Here is a 19,939-nt window from a genome sequence, read left to right as displayed (position 1 = left end):
TCGGATAGGTAGGAACCTGCAGTTCCTAGATGCTGTTTGCTGTGACTTCCATCATGCCTTACATTGGCCAAGCTAGTTTGGGATGATAGGAATAGGACTTCAACCATATTTGGAGGGTCATGTATTTCAGCATCCCAGTATTAAAACTCCTGAGACTCCTGTTTGATTACAAAATCAAATAGTGTTGTTCTCATTTTAGCTAGCAATGTGTACTGAAAGTTAATATGTTTCACAGTTCTGCACTCTGAATAAAAAAAAATCCCTACTGTGTGGGGGGAAAAGGAGACTTTCACATGGAAGAAATGCAAGCATGGGTATAACTTCCAAGAAGACCATTAGTCCTCAAGTACAAATTCTGGCCCCTAAAATTTAATTTTGGTTCATTTTCTAAATTGCAGAGAGAGAGGCATTAAATATTAGCTACATCTAGAACTCTTATATTTGCTGTGCTGGATGCTTGAACCATATTTCTCAATACTCAACTCAAAACATGATTTCTTGAACAAAAAAGTTATTTTCTGTGCAGAAGACCACACTTTCTGGACAGAAAAACCTTCTAGCATAGAAAGTAATATGGTGCAACATGCATATCCATGAGGGATATATTCCTGAACTTACCATGGAAATAGGAAACCTTAGCTAATAGTAAATTCTATTGAAATGAATGACATCTATAGGACCTAGGAATCTCTAGGAATTTGCTAGGTCCATCCAGCAGAAGCATGCCATAAAATTACTGGGGAAAACTAGAAAACTACTAGAGAGGGCATAGTCTGTTGGATGCAGATAGATGAAATTGTGGTGATAGTTCCAGTTAATAAATGTATTTTGTATAATGCTTTATGAAGTGCTTTAAATAAATATGTTGTTGTTGTTGTTGTTGTAATCATTATTATTCCACAGATAAAAATACATACTGTATTTTATGAATAGGAAAATTTCTTGTGCAATAAATCATATTTCTATATACACACATGTCAGAACCCTGCTACTAGAGCCTGGATGTGGCTCTGAGTTTCAGGGTCACTGACATTGATAAGACACCTGCGTCCCAGGACTCGGAGGAGAAACGGCTGATGGACTTGGCGGGGAATTTGCGCGGGGTTTTACTGAGCGGGAAGAGACTTTTCAAATGAGGGGGAGGGTATATAAAGGATGGTTGGCCGGAGCCTCCCATTCTTGGCTTTTCTGATGTTCATGTTTCCTACAGTAAAAGTTCCTGGTGATACCACAAAGAGTCTCGTGTGTTCATTCAGGAGCGGCTGTGGTGAGCTGACACTAAGCCAAGAATACGGACACCATCCCGCTGTAGCGGTGAGGTGTAACATGCAAGTGGAGGATGAAGAGCTCTTGGGCGCCGGAGGAGGAAGGTCGGAAAGGGCCACTCCCGAGACGGACGCTGAGTTCCACCAGCTGGCGGCCCTGGCGTCATCCACCGCTTATGCCCAGCCAAATGGGGTAACCCAGAGGCGCGGAGTGGTGCGGGGAGATAGCACCGGAGGAGAGGAAGGTTCACCTTCCCCAGGCCCGCAAAAGATGGTGTTTCTGGAGGAGAGGATGTCGGCGATGGAGACCACCCTGGCAGTGATGTCGAGGGCGATGGAGCGCCTGGCGGTTTTGGCGGAGCCGGAGCGAGGAAGGGAACTCCGGGCTAGCTCAATGTGGGACGTGAGCATGGGAAGCAGCCAGGGCTTTGCAGACCTCCCAGCACCGAAGGGAAGGGAAATGCGAAAGGAGCCCGGTGCCCGGCCCAAGATCCAAACGAGCCTGACGCGGGTGGAGGAGAGTGACGACGAAGGGGAAAAGCCTCCGAGAATCCCGGCTACGCTCCCAACTGAGACCCTGGTGCCCCTGGCGAATGCCGGGCGTGGCACAGGACAAAGGGAAGCAGCAGCGGGGCCCACTGGCCCGCAAGGGGGCTTGCGACGGGCGGAGGATTGGGGATTGCCACCACAGGGACCCCTACCGAGACGAGAGGAACTAAGGATCGAGTTTGGGGGAGAGTCCTCTGAACTGGATTTTTTCCTGACCACGGTGAGGGGCTATATGGAGGACAATGCCCACACTTTTAGAACGGAATCCAGCCGGGTACGGGCCATTGGTGCAGTGTTGAAGAGGGGAGCGGCCAGCTGGTACGTTCAACTACACGCGCGGCGCGACCCATGTCTGGGGTCACTCCGACGCTTTATGGGGGCCCTGGAGACCCGTTTCCGAGATCCACTGGAGCAGATCCGGGCGAGGGAGGAGTTGAAGACCGTCTCCCAGGGGCAGAGGTCGGTATCTGAGTATGCGGAGGAGTTCCAATGCCTCGCTGAAAAGGTGCCGGAATGGTCTGCAGTGACAAAGATAGAACTCTTCAAAGAGGGGCTCAGGCGGGAGATCCTCTCCTGGGCGGTGCATCGTGATGAGCCTGACACACTGCGCGGATGGATTCAGCTGGCGGGGCGCATCGAGACATCGCTGGCCCAGGCGAGGAGGCACCGAGGAGGGCTACAGCAGCGGCCGCAGATGAAAGAGGGGAGCCGGAAGGAGGGATCAACCCCAGCCGGGAGGAGAACGGAGCCGACAGGGAACGTGAGCACCAGCAGGAGGGGCTGCTTCGTGTGCGGCCGTTTGGGCCACAGGGCTGCCGAGTGCTGGCAGAGAAAAGGGGAAGGCGGAGGCCCGCCCAAACCAAGAGCCGTGGCAGGGAAACGCGCCGAGGAAGAACCACCGATGAGGCACCACTCGGGGGGGTTGGTAAGTCAGGACAAAGCCATGATAGTGGTCCCCATTCAGCTGGAAAGTGGCAGCAAACAAGCAACCTGCAAAGCATTTGTGGATTGTGGATGTTCCAGGAACATCATCTCCCCTGAATTAGCCGAGGGATTGGGATGCGAAAGAACGAACCTAGAATCCCCAATAGCTTTTTCGCAGTTGGACGGATCCACAGCATCGGGATCATTAGCTAAGTACAGTGCCGAAGATGTAAAGTGTAAGATAGGGAGTTGGGAAGGAAAGGTGTCATTTGTGATATCACAAATAGCCAGCTATAATGTTATACTAGGCATGCCATGGCTGGGGCAGGCCAACCCGCAAATCAACTGGGAGGATAAGAGCATGATTTTCAGGATGAAGTTGGAAGGAGGGAGCCAGGAAGTGGAAAGGGAGCCGGGGAAAAGGGGGGAGGAAGACTCTATCAGGATAGCAGAACTGGCAGATAAATTACCCCCAGAGTATCGGGATTTTGTGGACGTATTTGATGAGAAGGAAGCAGACAGTTTCCCACCGAAGCGGAGAGTTGAAGTGAAGATAGAGCTAGTCCCAGGAGCAGAGCTTCCTAAGGCAAAAATATACCCAATGTCGGCTAGGGAAAAGGAGGAACTGAGAAAATACATTGATAAAAACCTAGCGAGGGGTTTCATAGAGCCTTCAAATTCCCCTCTAGGGGCGCCTGTGTTGTTCAGGCGCAAAAAGGACCAAACGCTGAGGCTCTGCATTGACTACAGGGGCCTGAATGCAATCAGTTCTGGAAATAAATACCCCCTACCTTTAGTGAAGGACTTGATCGCCCAGTTATCGGAGGGACAGATATTCACTAAATTGGACTTAATTGAAGCGTACCATAAATTGCAGATTAAACCAGAGGACAGGTGGAAGACGGCCTTCTCCTGTGCATTCGGATTATTCAATTATCGTGTGCTCCCTTTCGGTTTGTGCGGCGGAGGCGCCGCGTTCATGCAATTAATCAACGAAGTGTTGCATCCATTGTTGTACAAGGGAGTCTTTGTTTTTTTAGATGACATATTGTTAGTATCTCGGACTAAGGAGCAACACATAGAACTAGTCAGGGAAGTCCTGCAAAAGTTGAGAGAAGCAAAACTGTATGCGAAGCTTGCCAAGTGCGAGTTCAATAAAGACCAGATAGACTTTCTGGGGTATAGGATTTCCTCCCAGGGAGTGGCGATGGACCCTGCGAAGGTAGAAGACGTGAGGGGGTGGGAAGCCCCCAAAACACGGAAGCAGCTGCAATCCTTCCTAGGGTTCGCAAACTTCTATAGAACATTTATCAAGGACTTTGCGCGCCTCACTTTGCCATTAACGGATTTGTTAAAGACTAAAGGTAGGGGAGAAACAGCCAAAGTGAAGGCCCCAGGGGCCAAACTGACCTGGACAATAGAATGCCAGGAAGCTTTCGAAGCCCTTAAAAAGCGTTTTACTGAGGAGCCTGTCCTACAGCACCCTGATATGTCTAAAGCCTTTGTATTACATTGCGATGCGTCAGACCGGGCATATGGGGCAGTTCTGCTACAGAAAGACGAGGGGGGGAACCTGAAGCCATGTGGCTATCTGTCAAAAAAGTTTAGCGATACAGAAAAAAACTGGCCGATTTGGGAGAGAGAAGCCTTAGCGATTCTAAAAGCACTAGAGTGCTGGAGACACTTCCTGGAAGGAAGTGGAACACCGTTTGAGGTGTGGACTGACCATAGAAATTTACAGTATCTAAGATCCCCTCGTAAACTATCAGCGAAGCAAATTAGATGGGCCCAATATTTCAGCCGTTTTGATTTCAGACTCAGATTCTTCCAGGGGAAACATAATATACTCGCTGACGCTCTCTCTCGGATGCCTCAGCACGGGGGAGGAATTCAGGAATCTGAAGGGAGTATTTTTCTTGATAAGCAATGGGGCCTGGCAGTACTAACTCGAGCACAAGCGGCCAAAGAAAACAAACGTACTGCCATTTCCACGGGGGGAGGAGAAATATGGGAGGAAGAGTTGAAGCGAGCGTATGGAATGGACAAATGGTTACAAACAAACAAAGAAAAGGGAGAATTGTGTGGGGATTTGGTGTTTGTAAATAAGAAATTGTATATTCCTGAATGTTTAAGACGAGAAATGTTAAGGAAGTACCATGATAACAAGGGTGCGGGTCATCTAGGCCCCACCAGGACTATTAAACTGTTGGCCAAACAATGCTGGTGGCCCGGAATGAGGAAAGACGCCAGGGGGTACGTCACGCAGTGTGAATTATGTGCAGAGGGAAAAACACCACCGGGGAAGCCCCAGGGGCTATTGCAGAAGGTGGTGGAGCCCATGAGGCCATGGGAATGCGTAGCCATGGATTTTGTAGGCGAACTACCCCCCAGCAGAGGCCACAGATACATTTGGACAATATTGGACCTATTCTCAAAACAGGCACACTTTGTGGCTCTGCCAAAACTTCCTTCAGCTGAAAAACTTGCTGATTTGTATGTGAAGCATGTATATCGCCTACATGGGTGTCCCGACAAGATAATTAGTGACCGGGGAGTCCAATTTACTGCAAAATTTTGGGGAAAATTCTTACAGCTGTTAGGAGCAGAAAGGAACCTGAGCTCGGCCTTTCATCCCGCGACCAACGGGGGGGTCGAACGTACCCAACAGACACTGTGCCAATTCTTAAGGATGTACACCAATTATAGACAGGATGATTGGGCGGACCTTCTTCCGTTTGCTGAGATGGCTTTTAACGGGGCCGTACATTCGGCCACAGGTCGTGCCCCATTCGAAATAGTATACGGACAGGAGGTGGCACCTTTCCCCAGGCTACCCGAGTGGAAGGAAGGGGAGGGCCAGACCGACGAGGAATGGCCGGCCAAAATCAAGCAAGGGTGGCAAACCGTGGTAGAGGCATTGCGGGAAACACAAAAGAAGTACAAGCTCTTTGCGGATCGTAGGCGCCGAGAGGGGGACAAATTGGGCGAAGGAGATCTGGTTTGGCTGAGCACAAAAAACCTGAAATTGGGGTTCCCATCCAAGAAATTGGCTCCACGCTATATAGGGCCATTCAGGGTAGCAAAAAGAATAAACGAAGTGACCTATGAGCTGAGGCTACCAAAGGACCTAGGAAAGGTACACCCGGTATTCCATTGCAGCCTGTTAAAAAAGTATAAAGGAACTCTGGACAGCGGAGAACAATAGTTGTGTTTAATCTTTTCCTTCCAGGACGAAGGGGAGGAGGACGCCATGTCAGAACCCTGCTACTAGAGCCTGGATGTGGCTCTGAGTTTCAGGGTCACTGACATTGATAAGACACCTGCGTCCCAGGACTCGGAGGAGAAACGGCTGATGGACTTGGCGGGGAATTTGCGCGGGGTTTTACTGAGCGGGAAGAGACTTTTCAAATGAGGGGGAGGGTATATAAAGGATGGTTGGCCGGAGCCTCCCATTCTTGGCTTTTCTGATGTTCATGTTTCCTACAGTAAAAGTTCCTGGTGATACCACAAAGAGTCTCGTGTGTTCATTCAGGAGCGGCTGTGGTGAGCTGACACACACAGATAGATACACCAACACGGAGTGAGTCATGGAAAACAAATACTTTCTCATATTGTGAAACATTAATGAAATAATTTCTTTTCTATGAAGGAAATTAATGAAAATTTACATTGCACTGTTCACCCATTACTACTTTCTACTCAGTAAAAACTGTTGCAGTGAAATGTGAGGCAATGCAGATGCACACTAGCAAAAATGAAGATGTTTTTCTAAAAACCCAAGAATTTCTTTAAGGCAAGACTAAGCACTTAATGCAAATCCTATACATTTCAAAAGCAGATTTTGACCAACAGTTCCCATGAGAGGGATCAATGTAACATGCCTTTGCCTAGATTAACCCTTTGATTCACCTCCACCTCTTCTTCTCCTCGACTCTCACAGAATAAGAAAAAGTAACTGTGTGAAGAAAGAGCACAATTTAAAAGCCATTGCAGTGAACAGCAGATTCAACCTCGGCACTTCCCTCACACCTTGTTATTTTTGTGGTTGAGCAGCAGGAGAATTAGTCAAAACCTTAATTAGTATCAGGATAAAGAAAACTGGAGTCTTTCCAACAACATTTTGAAATCTGTTCCTCTCTCTTTTTTTTAACGATTGGAAACCACATTAAGGAGACTAATAAAAATGTGTTATGGATTTTGTTTCCATTCTGGCCAATAGCAATGATTGATACATTCATCAAAGAGAAATATAGAATTTTTATGAGGTTACACTCATTTGTCCTCTGGTCAAATTTAAAAACAAGCAAGATAGGCAGTTACTGGTACAGTGCCACTAAATTATTGTACAGCTCCATTTTCTCCCCTCTAGTGTGTTAGCTATTGGATCATATGGCCACATTTCTCAGAGACTATTATCTGTCATGTCTTTATTACAATTACATTATTTTCCGTGTTTCCTCCAGAGGTTCAGGGCAACACACACTTAGGGAGTGATTTTTTTTAAAGCCAAGTTAGCAAAAACTCTATGTAGAGAAGCAATTTATTCACCAAAGCAGAAGGCCTTACATGAATCTCTGTGTATTCAATTACATTTCTGGAACTGTGTTAAAACTCCCAATTTCTTTTGCTGCTTTTAAAGATACTATTTAACACCCACAGGTAAGTAGATGGTCCTCCCTTTGCTGAATAAAACTTTACTGATTAACTGGGTTGGTACAGAAACTTGGGGATTTTGATTCTTTTATTTTTGGAAAGATGTTACCATAATTTTAATATTTTTTCAGAAAGAGGAGAGAAAGAATTTAAGATTAGAGTACTGTGTTTAGATCAAGAGAAATAATGTGGCTCTCTATTCTGCTTTGGTTAGATCTATCTGAATACTGTGTTCAGTTCTGGGCACCATGATTCAAGAACAATATTGACAAGCTGAAACATGTCCAGAGGAGAGTGGTTGGGATGGTCAAAGATCTGGAAACGATGACCTATGGGGAGCAGCTTAGGTGCCTAGGTATGTTTAATCTGGAGAGGATAACGTTTAGAGGTGAATGATAGCCATGTTGAAATATTTGAAAGGATGACATATTGAACATAGAGTCAGCTTGTATTCTGCTGCTCCAGAGACTAGGTCATTGATCAATAGATTTAAATTACAGGATAAACATTCCAACAAAACTTTAGGAAGATCTCCCTGCTGGTAAGAGTTGTTTGATTGTAAAATATGCTTCCCTTGGGAGAGTCTCCTCTACAGGTTTTTAAATGGCAGCTGGATGGTCATCTCTCAGGAGTGCTTTAACTGTGGATTCCTTCATGGCAAGGGGTTGGACTAGATGACCCTTGCGATTTCTTCCATGTGATTCTATTATTCTATGAAGAAGCATCCTCGATGAAGCTAAATAAGTGTAGGACAGGTGAATACTGGAATAGCAGATCACATGGAAACACATGCACATGGAAACCCATGCACCATCATTTTGATAAGATAAAATAAATTAATGGATGTTATGGATAAAATACATGAAAAGATCATACATGATCACATTCTAGAAGTGAGATGATCAGGGGGAAGAGCATACAGGTCTACCCTTGTTTGAATGCAATGCAGTGAAGACCTTTTCAATCTATACAACCAGTAATGTGCCCTTTGATGAACATTCTCCCTTCCATACATTTTAAAAGTGTTTCATTTTGGTTGCATCATACTTGATACTTTTGTAGCATATTGAAAAGAATATTCCTTTCTAAAGTGTGACTTCAAAGGCTGAATACAGGGTGCATCTAGATCAGGGGTCCCCAAACTAAGGCCCGGGGGCCGGATGTGGCCCTCCAAGGTCATTTACCTGGCCCCCGCCCTTAGTTTTATAATATAATATTTTATATCAGTTTTAATAATATAATATATTGTATATACATATAATATTGATAATAATATTATGTTATACAATATAATACTAATAATAATACCATGTAATAATATTAATTATATGTTATATATTACATATTATATAATAGTATAATTAGTGGTATAGTTCAATATAGTAATATATAATGCTAATATTGTGCTATGCTAATAATATAATATCTTGTATTATACAGCTGCTCTGAATCCCCTTCGGGGTGGGATATAAATGTAGTAAATAAATGCAGTAAATAAATAATTAATTTTAGACTTAGGCTCAGCAAAAGTCTGAAATGACTTGAAGGCACACAACAACAACAATCCTAATTAACTTGACTATTTCATTGGCCAGTAGCAGGACCACACTTTCCACTAAAATCCTGATTGGTTTATGTTGGTTAAAATTGTTTTCATTTTTAAATATTGTATTGTTCTTTCGTTGTTGTTGTTGTTGTTGTTGCACTACAAATAAGACATGTGCAGTATGCATAGGAATTTGTTTGTATTTTTTTTCAAATGATAATTCGGCCCCTCAACAGTCTGAAGGATTGTAGACCGGCCCTCGGCTTAAAAAGTTTGAGGACCCCTGATCTAGATGGACACTTTATCCCAAAAAGAGGGCGGTGTGTGTGTGAATCAGCCTCATGGCAATTACATGATGCATGGTGCTATTCTGGTTAACTCAGCCTTGAACTACATTAATAAAAGTTGTAGCTTGATGTAGAGTTACCCCGCAATCCTGAGCAAACTATGACTTCAGGAGCATATAAATACTTTTGACACAGAACTGTTTACATGGCAATTTCATATTCTCCAAGTTTAGACACTTACTGTCCCCTCTTGGCAATTCGTCATCACCTGGAGTGACTTTGGCCAGGTATAAGGGCAATTGGAGATGGAAAGGGAGAAAGGAAAAATGATTCCTCTTCTGCGCCCTTACATCTCCCATGTCATTCTGGTGTCTTGGCAACATCACTCCAGGAGATGAATGATGTCCGGTGCCTGCCATGAGGAGCATGGTCAGGACTCCTTCCCACCTAAACAGCTTAGGGATGTCAATGATAATTGTTGTAAGGACTCCCTTCTGTCTTCACAGTGGTCCAGATGCAGGTGGCAACAACAACTATCCCAGGGGCATTCTGACATATCAAACTCTGGATCAGATCAGGGTGAAGTGTCTGTGCCATATATGTCAGCCCCAATTGTTCTAGATATGCCTTTAATTGTATTGTCTGTCCTGGGCCAGATCAACTACTGTGTAGCAAGAGCAGTAGTTGAGGTGATGATGTGTAGCCTAAAAAAGCAGGACCAGCCCTATTAGTAGGCAAAATGAGGCAAGTGTCTCAAGGGGCAGATGCTAGAGGTGATGACAGGAGTCCCCTGGACCTTTCTTTCTGAGCTCCCCACTTAATAATTGTGCTTGTCTGTTTCCCTGTGCCACATGGCATGCCCTGAGGACCCCTAAACTAGCCTGATGGTTCTAATATGATAGTGGATCACATCCCATCAACTGTCCATCCCATACGTTTCCAAACATGGAACAAGAACAAGACACTACCTTGTCCTTTGTCTTAAGCACAACAACATCTCAGTTTGGCAATGTTTGTACTCCTAATTTAGAGAAATCTACTCATGTTATTTCTTTAAAAAGATGTGACATGCAATCAAAACAAGTTGAGCAATGTTGTCAAGTGTCTTTGTCACAGTCAGGCACTTTGCAATGGGATCTTTCTCTCTTCTTGGGTGGTGTTTTGACAAGATCACAAGTCTTAACACTTCCATGATAACTTTTGGGGATTTTTTTTTGCATGCACTAACGAGATAATATTTGAAGTACTGTTTGCAGTTTTGGCAGACTGATTATAGGAAGCATATTGCCAAGTCTGAAAATATGCAACAGATGTCAACCAAAGTGACTCAGGGCTGAGAATGTAAATTAGAATGAAACTGTTCTAAAACTAGCAACAAAACTTCAGAGAGCAGAAGGCGAACAAAGAATTGGAGAAGAGTAAGAACAGATAGATGCCAAAGAATGTTTTAAACAAAAGCTAAACCTGAGCTAATGCCCCAGAACAAAGTGTAAGTTGAGTATACCTTACATTAAAAGATAGGGACCAGATTTGTTTTCGATTTCTCATTTTTAGGGATTTTAGGACACCTCTGTTTGTGTATACATTCATGAGATATCTAGGAGCTGAACTCAAGCCTAACACAAAATGTGTATACTATAACTAATACACATAGCCTGAAGATAATTTTGTATGCAAAATCTTTAAATAATTTTGTGCATGAAATGAAGTTTGTTTACATTGAACTATCAGGAAAAAAAATGATGCCAGTCTCTCAGCCATTCATGTGGACATTTTGAATTTTGGAGTATTTTGGATTTTGAATTTCAGGAAAGGGATGCTTAACTTGTAATCCATACATCAGAAACAATAATTCCTAAAAGCACACTAGAGAAACCAACTAAAACACAAATTTAAACATACCACATTCATTAGTAGAGGACATTTGTCCACTAAATCAGCAGCATCAGTGATCTTCCAGATGTTGTTTTACTACAACACTCATTGTGCCTGTGGCACTAGCCATGCCAGTGATGGTAATAGGGCTCTAATAGTGAGAAGTCATAATTTTCCATGGTGTGCCAATCACAAATGAAGCAGTAAGACATTCAAAATTGTGTCTTCAGGCTTTGTTAAATGAACAAACCAGGGGTGAGTGCTGCCTGAACTATGACTTTGGATCTGAAGGTCTCCATAGGTTGCACAGTATCTGTATACAGACTTCCAAATGAACATTCATTCATCCCATAGGAATACATCATCAACGGCAGCCTTTTTAAATTGGGTGCCCTCTAGAACACTGCTTCTTTAGCTATCTGATGTGTGGACCTGCATTTTTGCCCACTGTGTCAGGGAATTAGTACAATTTGGGGGCCACCAGGTACAATGAGTTTTTCTTCTAGAATCTCTCCAAGGATCAGCAGCTGATGGCATGTGAACCATCACCAATCATGGACCACCATTTTGTATAGCCCTGCTTAGATATTTTGATCTGCAAATCCATCAGCTTCAACCAATGTGGTCAGTGGTGAGGGATCATGGGAAATGAAATCCCAAGTATCTAGTGAGTAGCAGGTTAGAAAAACCTGGAATAGAAGGTGTAGGTCCAGAGAATGGCTGCATCTCTGATTCCCAGGAATAGTATCAAGTCAAAAGAGAAAGCAACCTAGTCCAACCCTTGGCGCAAGAAGAAGATGCAAGAAGGACCCTCTTGCAAGAAAGGAAGTTAAAATTACATACAAGCCCATGGCTTGTTGGTACACAACTTAAGCAAGCGGGTCGAGCCTTATCTATTCTTTTGTATTCTGTTAAACTGGAGCCTTCACCTGCCAGGAAAACAGCAAGGGAAGATCAGTCTGGCCAGTTATAGCTCAGCATCTTGTTCTGCCCTTCAAAAGTTTCCTTTTCCAGTTTCCTCTCCCTTTTCATGTGTCTTGTCTTTTTTTAAAACTTAGACACTGAATGGCAGGCCTGTCTCTCCTATTTCTTGATGAGATCCCCCCTGGGGAACGACGATTGCCTGGAAAGTAGTGTACAAAGATAGTAAGTAAACAAACAATTATGCATGGTCAAGGGCAGGGCCTGATGCCACAATCCTGTCCCCTCATATCCCTTGCTTTGAGTGATTGTTTCAGACTCCCCATCTAGTGCCAAAGGGATACCTAAGAGCTAACACCATGCACTGTCTGAGTTTTGTGTAGAGTCTTATTTTCAAACTTGGTTGCTGCAGAATGCCAAGAAACCAGGAAACATGTTAGGTATTCAGCTCTTTGCCCAAACTAAGCATAAGGAGATGTAGCTGAAATAATAACCCATTCTTCCCTATTTGCTCCTGCCTCATGCCCCCCTCAGCTATTTCAAAGCATTAAATTTTAAATTACATGCCTGTGGCTTGCTGGTGCACAACTTAAGCAAGCAGGACGAGCCCTATCTATCTTTTTTGTGTTCTGTAAAAGGCTGTGTACAATGATGGTGCAGCAGCAGCAGCAACAACATAAGCATTTCACACTGCAATACTGAAGAAAATTTGAAGGTTTAAAAAATTCATTCCTTCAGTAGTAGATAATTCCCTAATTCCTTTTCACCTTGGAGCCAAAATAAGTTTTCTATATCTAAGGAAAAAACAGGCCGCTGTTCACACAGCAAGGATTTGTTGTTGGGCTAGATATACTTCATTATCATTGGCATCCGTGAGCAATATGAGTTTTATGAAACCACTAAGACTTACTGGGGTATGAGGTTCTTTTTTCTTGTCCCTTCTTTTCTTTTTGCTTTTTTCTTCCTTCTTCATTTTACACAGAACAATAAGAGAAAACCTACAAATCTTTCTTGTAATTCTTTTCAACTATACTACCATATTTCATCACATAATAGTCGCCATCACATAATAATCACACCCCCATTTTCAGGGTTGCAAAATTGGTATATTTGAATTCCTTGTATAATAGTCATATCCATAGTTCATTCAGGTGTGACTATTAAGCAAAGGGGGCAGGCTGAGGTCGCAACTACTCACATGCTGCTATGGGGCTTATCTTGGCTACAGGGCTTGTCTTACTGAGGAAAGGCTCTACAACTCAAAGGGGAGAGGTAGGTGAGTGAGTGAACTCACCCACCCTCCCACCACCCATCTCTCCCATTCACAGCTACAGAGCCGAGCCTGGTCTATGAACTCACTCAACCACTTCTTTCCTCTGAGCAAAAGAGCCATGCCTCATCAAGGCAAGTCCTATAGCATTGAGGGGAGAGGAAACTTGGAGGAACCAGAGAGAATTTTCCTGTATTTTCCAATGGCAAAAAGTAACAGCAAATGTAACTTGTTAAAGGTAAAGGTAAAGGTTTCCCCTGACGTTAAGTCCAGTCATGTCTGACTCTGGGGGTTGGAGTTCATCTCCATTTCTAAGCCGAAGAGCTGGCGTTGTCTGTAGACATCTCCAAGGTCATGTGGCCGGCATGACTGCATGGAGCGCCGTTACCTTCCCGCCAGAGCAATACCTATTGATCTACTCACATTGGCATGTTTTCAAACTGCTAGGTTGGCAGGAGCTGGAGCTAACAGCGGCCGCTCACGCCGCTCCCAGAATTTGAACCTGTGATCTTTTGGTCTCCAGCTCAGTGCTTTAATGGACCTTTTCCACCGGGGCTCATGTAACTTGTTATGAATCTATAAATCAATGTTTACCTTTTTGTAACTGCAATACATAATCTGTTGAGTTAGCAAAGTAATTGGCAATGTAACTAGTTCCTTTTAAAAGGTGACATGTCATGCTCTGACTTTAATTATAGCCATTATTTCTAAGTTTCAGTCTAGACATATAAATTAGTATACTCCAGCGTTTGCCCTCTTGTGCCCCTTTAGTCTAGGGTTGGGGGGGGGGGGGGGATAGGGTATTTCTTATTTTTTTGCTATGCAATAAAGGAATGCACCCCATCCAAAAAGAGCTTGAAAGCACAAAGAAGCATGTCTATAACTTACAACCCCGTCAATTAAAAATTCTCCTTACTGATTCAAATTAGTCTGTAATCTTTTATTGACTATTAATGTAACAATTAAAACTTAGGATTCACAAAAAGGAGATAGGTGCTTTCATCAAGCATAGATAGCCTGCCCCCTTCCTTTATTCCAACTGTCAATCTTGGGCCTTTTTTATGCCATGTCCCACCATGTGGAATTTTCTGTGTTCTGTTTCCTGTTCCTATTGGTTCACCCATACAAGTCCACAGGGAACATATTGTCTTCTACACATCCTACTTCTGTCCTTCAAACACTAGCAAACCAAAATACCATATTTTGTATTCAAGTGTGACTTGGAGATGTCACTGTTTGTTCTGTTTCTCAAAAGACTGGGGGGGGGGGGGAGTGTGAGAAGAAAGAATACAGTTAATAGGGCTTCAATCTCTGATTTGATCAAAGCCATGGAAAGAAAGTGCACCAAATTCTTGTCTTTCTTACAGAAGAGGCGCTTTATTGTATTGGTCAGCAGAGCTGAACCAGCTTCAAAGTACTCTGTTCCCTTGATAGTGCCCATAGAAGAATGCATATCTTTTTAGTGACTCTCCTGTATAATGAGGGTCTAAATGTGAAGGTGAACTGGAATGATGGACAGTCCCCAACACTACCCATCAAAGGACAATGGAGACCTATTCCACTTTTTCCTTTTTACAGCAGCTTTGTGGGAAAGGAAAAATTGAAAGATTCAGTGGGTAAACAGAGGAGAGTTAGAAGTGCCAGAGAATACAATCTAAATGCTTGTGAATGAGAAAAGGCAGTGATACAAGAAAAGCTTTGTCTGGAAACACATTTTTAACAGTGTGGATGTTCATTTCTAGGGTTACCAATTCAGGATTGTCCCACACCCTGAGGTTTCTGGGATAAAATCTGCGACTTAGGGATAGCTCCTCATGAAGGTATTTCACAGTATGCTGTTCTTGAAATTTAAATTGAGGGGATTATCCCGTCTACTCAGTGAAATGGGATAAGAACCCTTTCACTTACTCTACTTGCTTTCGGCCAGAAAGTGAAAGTTAAGCAGAGTGGAGGTGAGTTCTGGTTCCAGAATGACTAGGCCAAAAAGAGGAAACTAGACATCTGGGGAAGCTTTGCAAGTTGAAGCAATAAATAAATTCCACCTTGCTGCAAGCTTCTGCTTTATGAACTGAGCTGGAGATTTGCACCCAGTCCTTTCTTCTTACAGGTAGCGGGATCCTTCAAAATTGGAGGGTTTGCATCTTCATCACCTTCCTTAAAATGTCTTATGAAAATTGGAGAGTGAGGGGGCATCTATAATATAGAATTAATGCAGTTTCAGACCACTTTACCTACCATGGCGCAATACTATGGCCTCAAGGGAGTTGTAGTTTTACAAAGTCTTTAGCCTCCTCTGCCAAAGAGTGCTGGTACCTCACCAAACTACAACTCCCTGGATACCATAGCATTGAGCCATGACACTTACATGGCTCAATGCTACATCTCTGCCATGAAAATCCTTTCTCTGTAATGAAAGGAATGAATGAATGAAATAATTACATCCATGTTTTTGCAGGAACAAGTTATACTGTTTTCTGCTTCCTTATAAAACTGTAGCCAGAATCACATTACATCCTTAACAACTTTAAATCCTCAGTATCTGGGCTTTTAAAACTTTTTAAAATTGAAGTCCAAACAAATGCAGACTCATATTTTTTTTCTGAATTTACTCATCACAGCTGCCACCACCAAAGCAAAATAATACTCGAATGGCCTTCAATCAAATCTTGGGAAAGCAAATGTTTTGTGACTTTAAAAAACTGTCTATCAACAGAGAGCCTGAAGCACATGACAAGGGTTCCACGCCAGTGAACGAGTGAGCAGTCCGGAAATGCCAGCAGCACCTTAATTAAGGCAGAAGACTCACACATCATTTGTGCATAATATCTGTACAATTATCCTTCAGGTAAAATAGGTAAAGTGAGAAAGGAAGCGACACAGTGGTAGAAAGGCACCTTAAGCCATAACTGGCAAAACGACAAATGGATTCTGACAGGCAGCTCTTTTTGCATGTAGGATAAATATATAAGCTTATTATTATTCCTTCCCTATCCTATTTCTAACAAATCCGTGTGGAAGCATCTAATGTCAGGAACATATTTAGTCAGATTATATTCAGCTGCTTTTCGCCCCCTCCCTCTGCCACCCCCAGCTGAGCCAAAGTAGTTGAGGGCGGGTGGGAGAGGAAATGGGGATCTGAAGAATCTGGATATCCACCTACGTCTGTGAATTTAAACTGGCAGTTTTGAGCCTGTGAGCCCCCCACTTTAGGCTTTCTCTTACGAGATTTTGCACTCCTGCAGCCCAGGTCAGCCTGTTAGAAGAGAAAAGCTTCCTCTTGTCCTGCTAAAGTCTGTGACCTTTCACTCTCCCACCAACTCTCCTGGAACTGTGAGAGACAGGCAACGTGATCATGAAACTACCATCTGACATTAGCAGAAAGAGAGTCTGTTATCAGTCTAATGACCTGATTCAAGGAGCAGCTGTACCTGCCAATGGGGAGGATGTGCCAGCTTTCTCACATCCACTCTGTATATCAATCCATTTATTGCAGCCAGAGCTGGTGCAATTCTGCACAATGGTGGAAAATGCAGCCCACATAACGAGCAGTTGTAACCTTCCAAGTTTTGGGCAATTCCTCCATGTTTTGGCAGCAACGGCTGGAGGTTTAATGAGTCTCTGAATTGCAAGCATAGCTGGAGACTGACTGCAACCAAGGTTGGCTCTACACATATTGTAAAATTAATGCAATCTGACACCACTTTAACTTCTATGGCGCTATGCTATGGAATCCTGGGGTCTGTAGTTTGGTGTGGCACCAGCTCTTTTTGGCAGATAAAGCTAAAGATCTTGTAAAACTACAGCTCCCACAACTCCATAGATTGATCCATAGAAGTTAAAGTGATGTCAAACTGCACCAAAGGAAACTGAAATTTGATGGTTGTCTAGGGGTTTGCTTTTTGAATATCTTTGGTGAGTGCGTATCTGTGTGTGTAAGAGCAAAGGAAAGATGGGAAAGTGTGTATTAGGGATGCAAAACTTAATCCTATTGCTTAGTCTGAGCTAGAATTGACTCATTTGTTTAATGGCAAGTCAATATATAGGAGAAATTCTTAGATTACTAATTGGGACCATCAGCAGAATTTGGCTAGTTTTGTTCTTGAAAGAAGCAATGAGTAATTGTATGAATTTCATTGTTGTGAGAAAGTCTTCAAGAACTTCAGTTTTTCAGGTTGTGCACAGTTCAGGGCTTATTCTGCACAAAATTTCTTGTCATTTTTTTGTGTCAAAAATACTATTTTTTTCTGAATGAGAAATATTTGTTTGGTACACATAAAAGGTGTAGTTGAGGACTTATTCTCATTTTTGACTCGGTTTTCCCCCCAATGTTTTTTTTTTAGTATGCCTTCAATCTGCATTTCTGACAGTCCCTCAAAGCTCCCAAGCTCTCCTTTTCCACCTAGTTTGTATCGTACAAACCATAGCCAGTACATATAAGTATGTGTGTGTTTAACAAATGTGATATGGGCCATACTGTATCTGTTTGCCTTGTAGCAGTTAGCTCGACTGTGGTGAAAAGAAGTAAGAAGTAGCCCTTAATAAGTAACATAAACAGGGCTGAATACACAGAGATTGAGTTAAGCACTCAAAGGCCAAGCCTAGATGGATGAATCAGTTCATTTCAATTTCTCCCTAATGTGTTTTTCTTAAAAACAAACAAATAAACTGATGTTCTTTTCATCCTCAATACTAACATCTGTGTAGATTTGGGTGACGTAGTACCGAATATACTCTGAAACAAATTTTTCAGCCATGCATCATCCAAAGATTAAGGGAGTGGAGAAATTCTGGAGTACAAAGGCCATGACCTGGTAAATGAGATAATGCAGCGAGGTAGCCACTGCATTTGACACTATAATCTGGTTCAATAAAGCTGACAAGCAGATGCAGCTTTTCAATTCTTCAGTCATCTGGGAGTAAGGTAGGTCACAGAATCCTATGGAGTGGAGTGTTTCACTTGGTAACAAAACCTGATTCAAAGACTACTCTATTAGCAATCACTTTCAGGTGCATTTCTATTCGCATGAAAATGCATTAGTTTTCTTACATAAGTTGCATTTCACTATGTACAATTCACTATAACTTTGTGCATTCTTACCTCTTTGAATGACAGGCCCAGTGTGTTTGTTTTTCCCCTAGGTATTTTCCCCCCACTGATCCTAACTACCTTTTATTGAGAATATCATTTTTAAAAGACATTTTATGTTTGACGAGAATAAAGTGCTTTTCAAAACCATTATCTGAAAAGCTTTTGCTGCAGTTTTCTATTGTATAACTCTGAAAGAGGCAGATACTAGAATTCAAGACCCTTCCTTCCTCCTACAAAAGACTCACAAAAAGAGCAACTAAACTATGACACAGGACATAAGAGAGTGTTTGTGTTTCCCTGCAGATAGCTAGGATAATCAACACTTCCTCAAAGGATGAATATAAGGAGTCAAATCCTGTCTTTTGTATGCATATTAATACCAGGACTCAACAGACATGTTGCAAAGTTGCTGCAGTTTTTGTATCACACTGAAATCTTCAAAAAAGGCTCCTGAGAAGCAACCCTGAAAAGCCTGATTTGGCCATGGTAGTACACACCTTAGTCACATCCAGGCTAGATTACTGTAACATGTTCTAAGTGGGTTTGCCCCAGAAGAGTGTTCGGAAACTTCAACTTGTTCAAAGGTTAAGTGCTAGACTGTTTACGGGAGCTGGTGTCAGAGAATTGGCCATCTACAAAGACGTTGCCCAGGGGACGCCTGGATGTGTTACCATCCTGCTGGGAGGCTTCTCTCATGTCCCCACATGGGAAGCTAGGGCTGACAGACAAGAGCTCACTCCCATTTCACGGATTCAAACTGTCAACCTTCAGGTCAGCAGTTCAGCCAGCACAAGTGTTTCAGCCATTGCACCACCGCGACCTCCTGTCATACATAACTGCAGCCATGCTCTACATTGACTACTTCAGTGAGAACCAGCACTTCAAAAAAGTGACTTTTGACAATGATTTTGAGAACCTCACCATTGTGCTAGTCAGTGGGAATGAATTCAAGCCCTCATAAAATCTGTACCCTGCAATAAGAAGTTTAAAAAATGAGACTCCCAAGGAGATAAAACTGCCTGCAATGATTGTGTGGAAGAGATAAGATCCTCAAAGTGGGGTCAGGAGCTGTTTGTCTCTTTTGTTTTTCCTAAAAGAACTCCATTGCAGCTTCTCCTGCTGCCATCATCTCAAGTGAGAAAGCCTGAGCAACTCTCCCTGACCCTGTAATTAGAAAAAGAGACAAATGGCACACCTCCCATATCACAGCCAGGCCACTGCTAGTAAATGTCAGTCTAAAAAAGGCAAGCACTTAGTATCCACAGAGAAGTTTAAGCTTCATCAGATGCCACTCAAAGGGAGGAAGTTAATGGCTTAATTGCTCTGTCTTTAAGAAGCACCTGCTGGATCATGGCTGGCTACCCACCTGCCTCCTTAAGCAAGCAAACAATGTGCCACTCTAAATCCCTAGTCTGTCTAATCTCCTCCAGTTGAAAAGTTTCCTTGGGAGGAAAACGGGAGGGGAGGGGGGGACCTCCAGCACCCAATTTCCTTGCTATAAATCTTTGTGCCTCAACTCATGCCTTGGGGACAGGTGGCATGAAGAGAGCTATAGATACC

The 19,939-nt window shown here is 43.1% G+C and overlaps 2 protein-coding genes across 10 annotated transcripts in view; one reads left to right on the top strand and one right to left on the bottom strand.

The window, feature by feature from the left end:
- The window catches only part of LOC134298055 (uncharacterized), a 324,686-nt gene extending 318,386 nt beyond the window's left edge, over nucleotides 1–6,300 (top strand). Inside the window, exons 1-2 of one of the 2 annotated variants that reach the window (XM_062977526.1) lie at nucleotides 965–2,739; nucleotides 5,968–6,300. In XM_062977526.1, the coding sequence (XP_062833596.1) occupies nucleotides 1,156–2,739; nucleotides 5,968–6,009 (1,626 nt within the window). In that variant the 5' untranslated portion in view covers nucleotides 965–1,155 and the 3' untranslated portion in view covers nucleotides 6,010–6,300. Of the gene's footprint in view, nucleotides 1–964; nucleotides 2,740–5,967 lie in introns of those variants that run through there. The other variant, XR_010005036.1, reaches the window with a different exon arrangement.
- The window catches only part of nlgn1 (neuroligin 1), an 816,109-nt gene that overhangs the window by 443,376 nt on the left and 352,794 nt on the right, over nucleotides 1–19,939 (bottom strand). The gene's annotated exons all lie outside the window — the stretch shown is intronic.

Source organism: Anolis carolinensis, chromosome 3 (assembly GCF_035594765.1).
Source record: "Anolis carolinensis isolate JA03-04 chromosome 3, rAnoCar3.1.pri, whole genome shotgun sequence".
Classification (NCBI taxonomy): Eukaryota; Metazoa; Chordata; class Lepidosauria; order Squamata; family Dactyloidae; genus Anolis; species Anolis carolinensis.
Note: the sequence above shows the minus strand (reverse complement) of the source record. Positions and strands in the feature narration are given on the sequence as shown.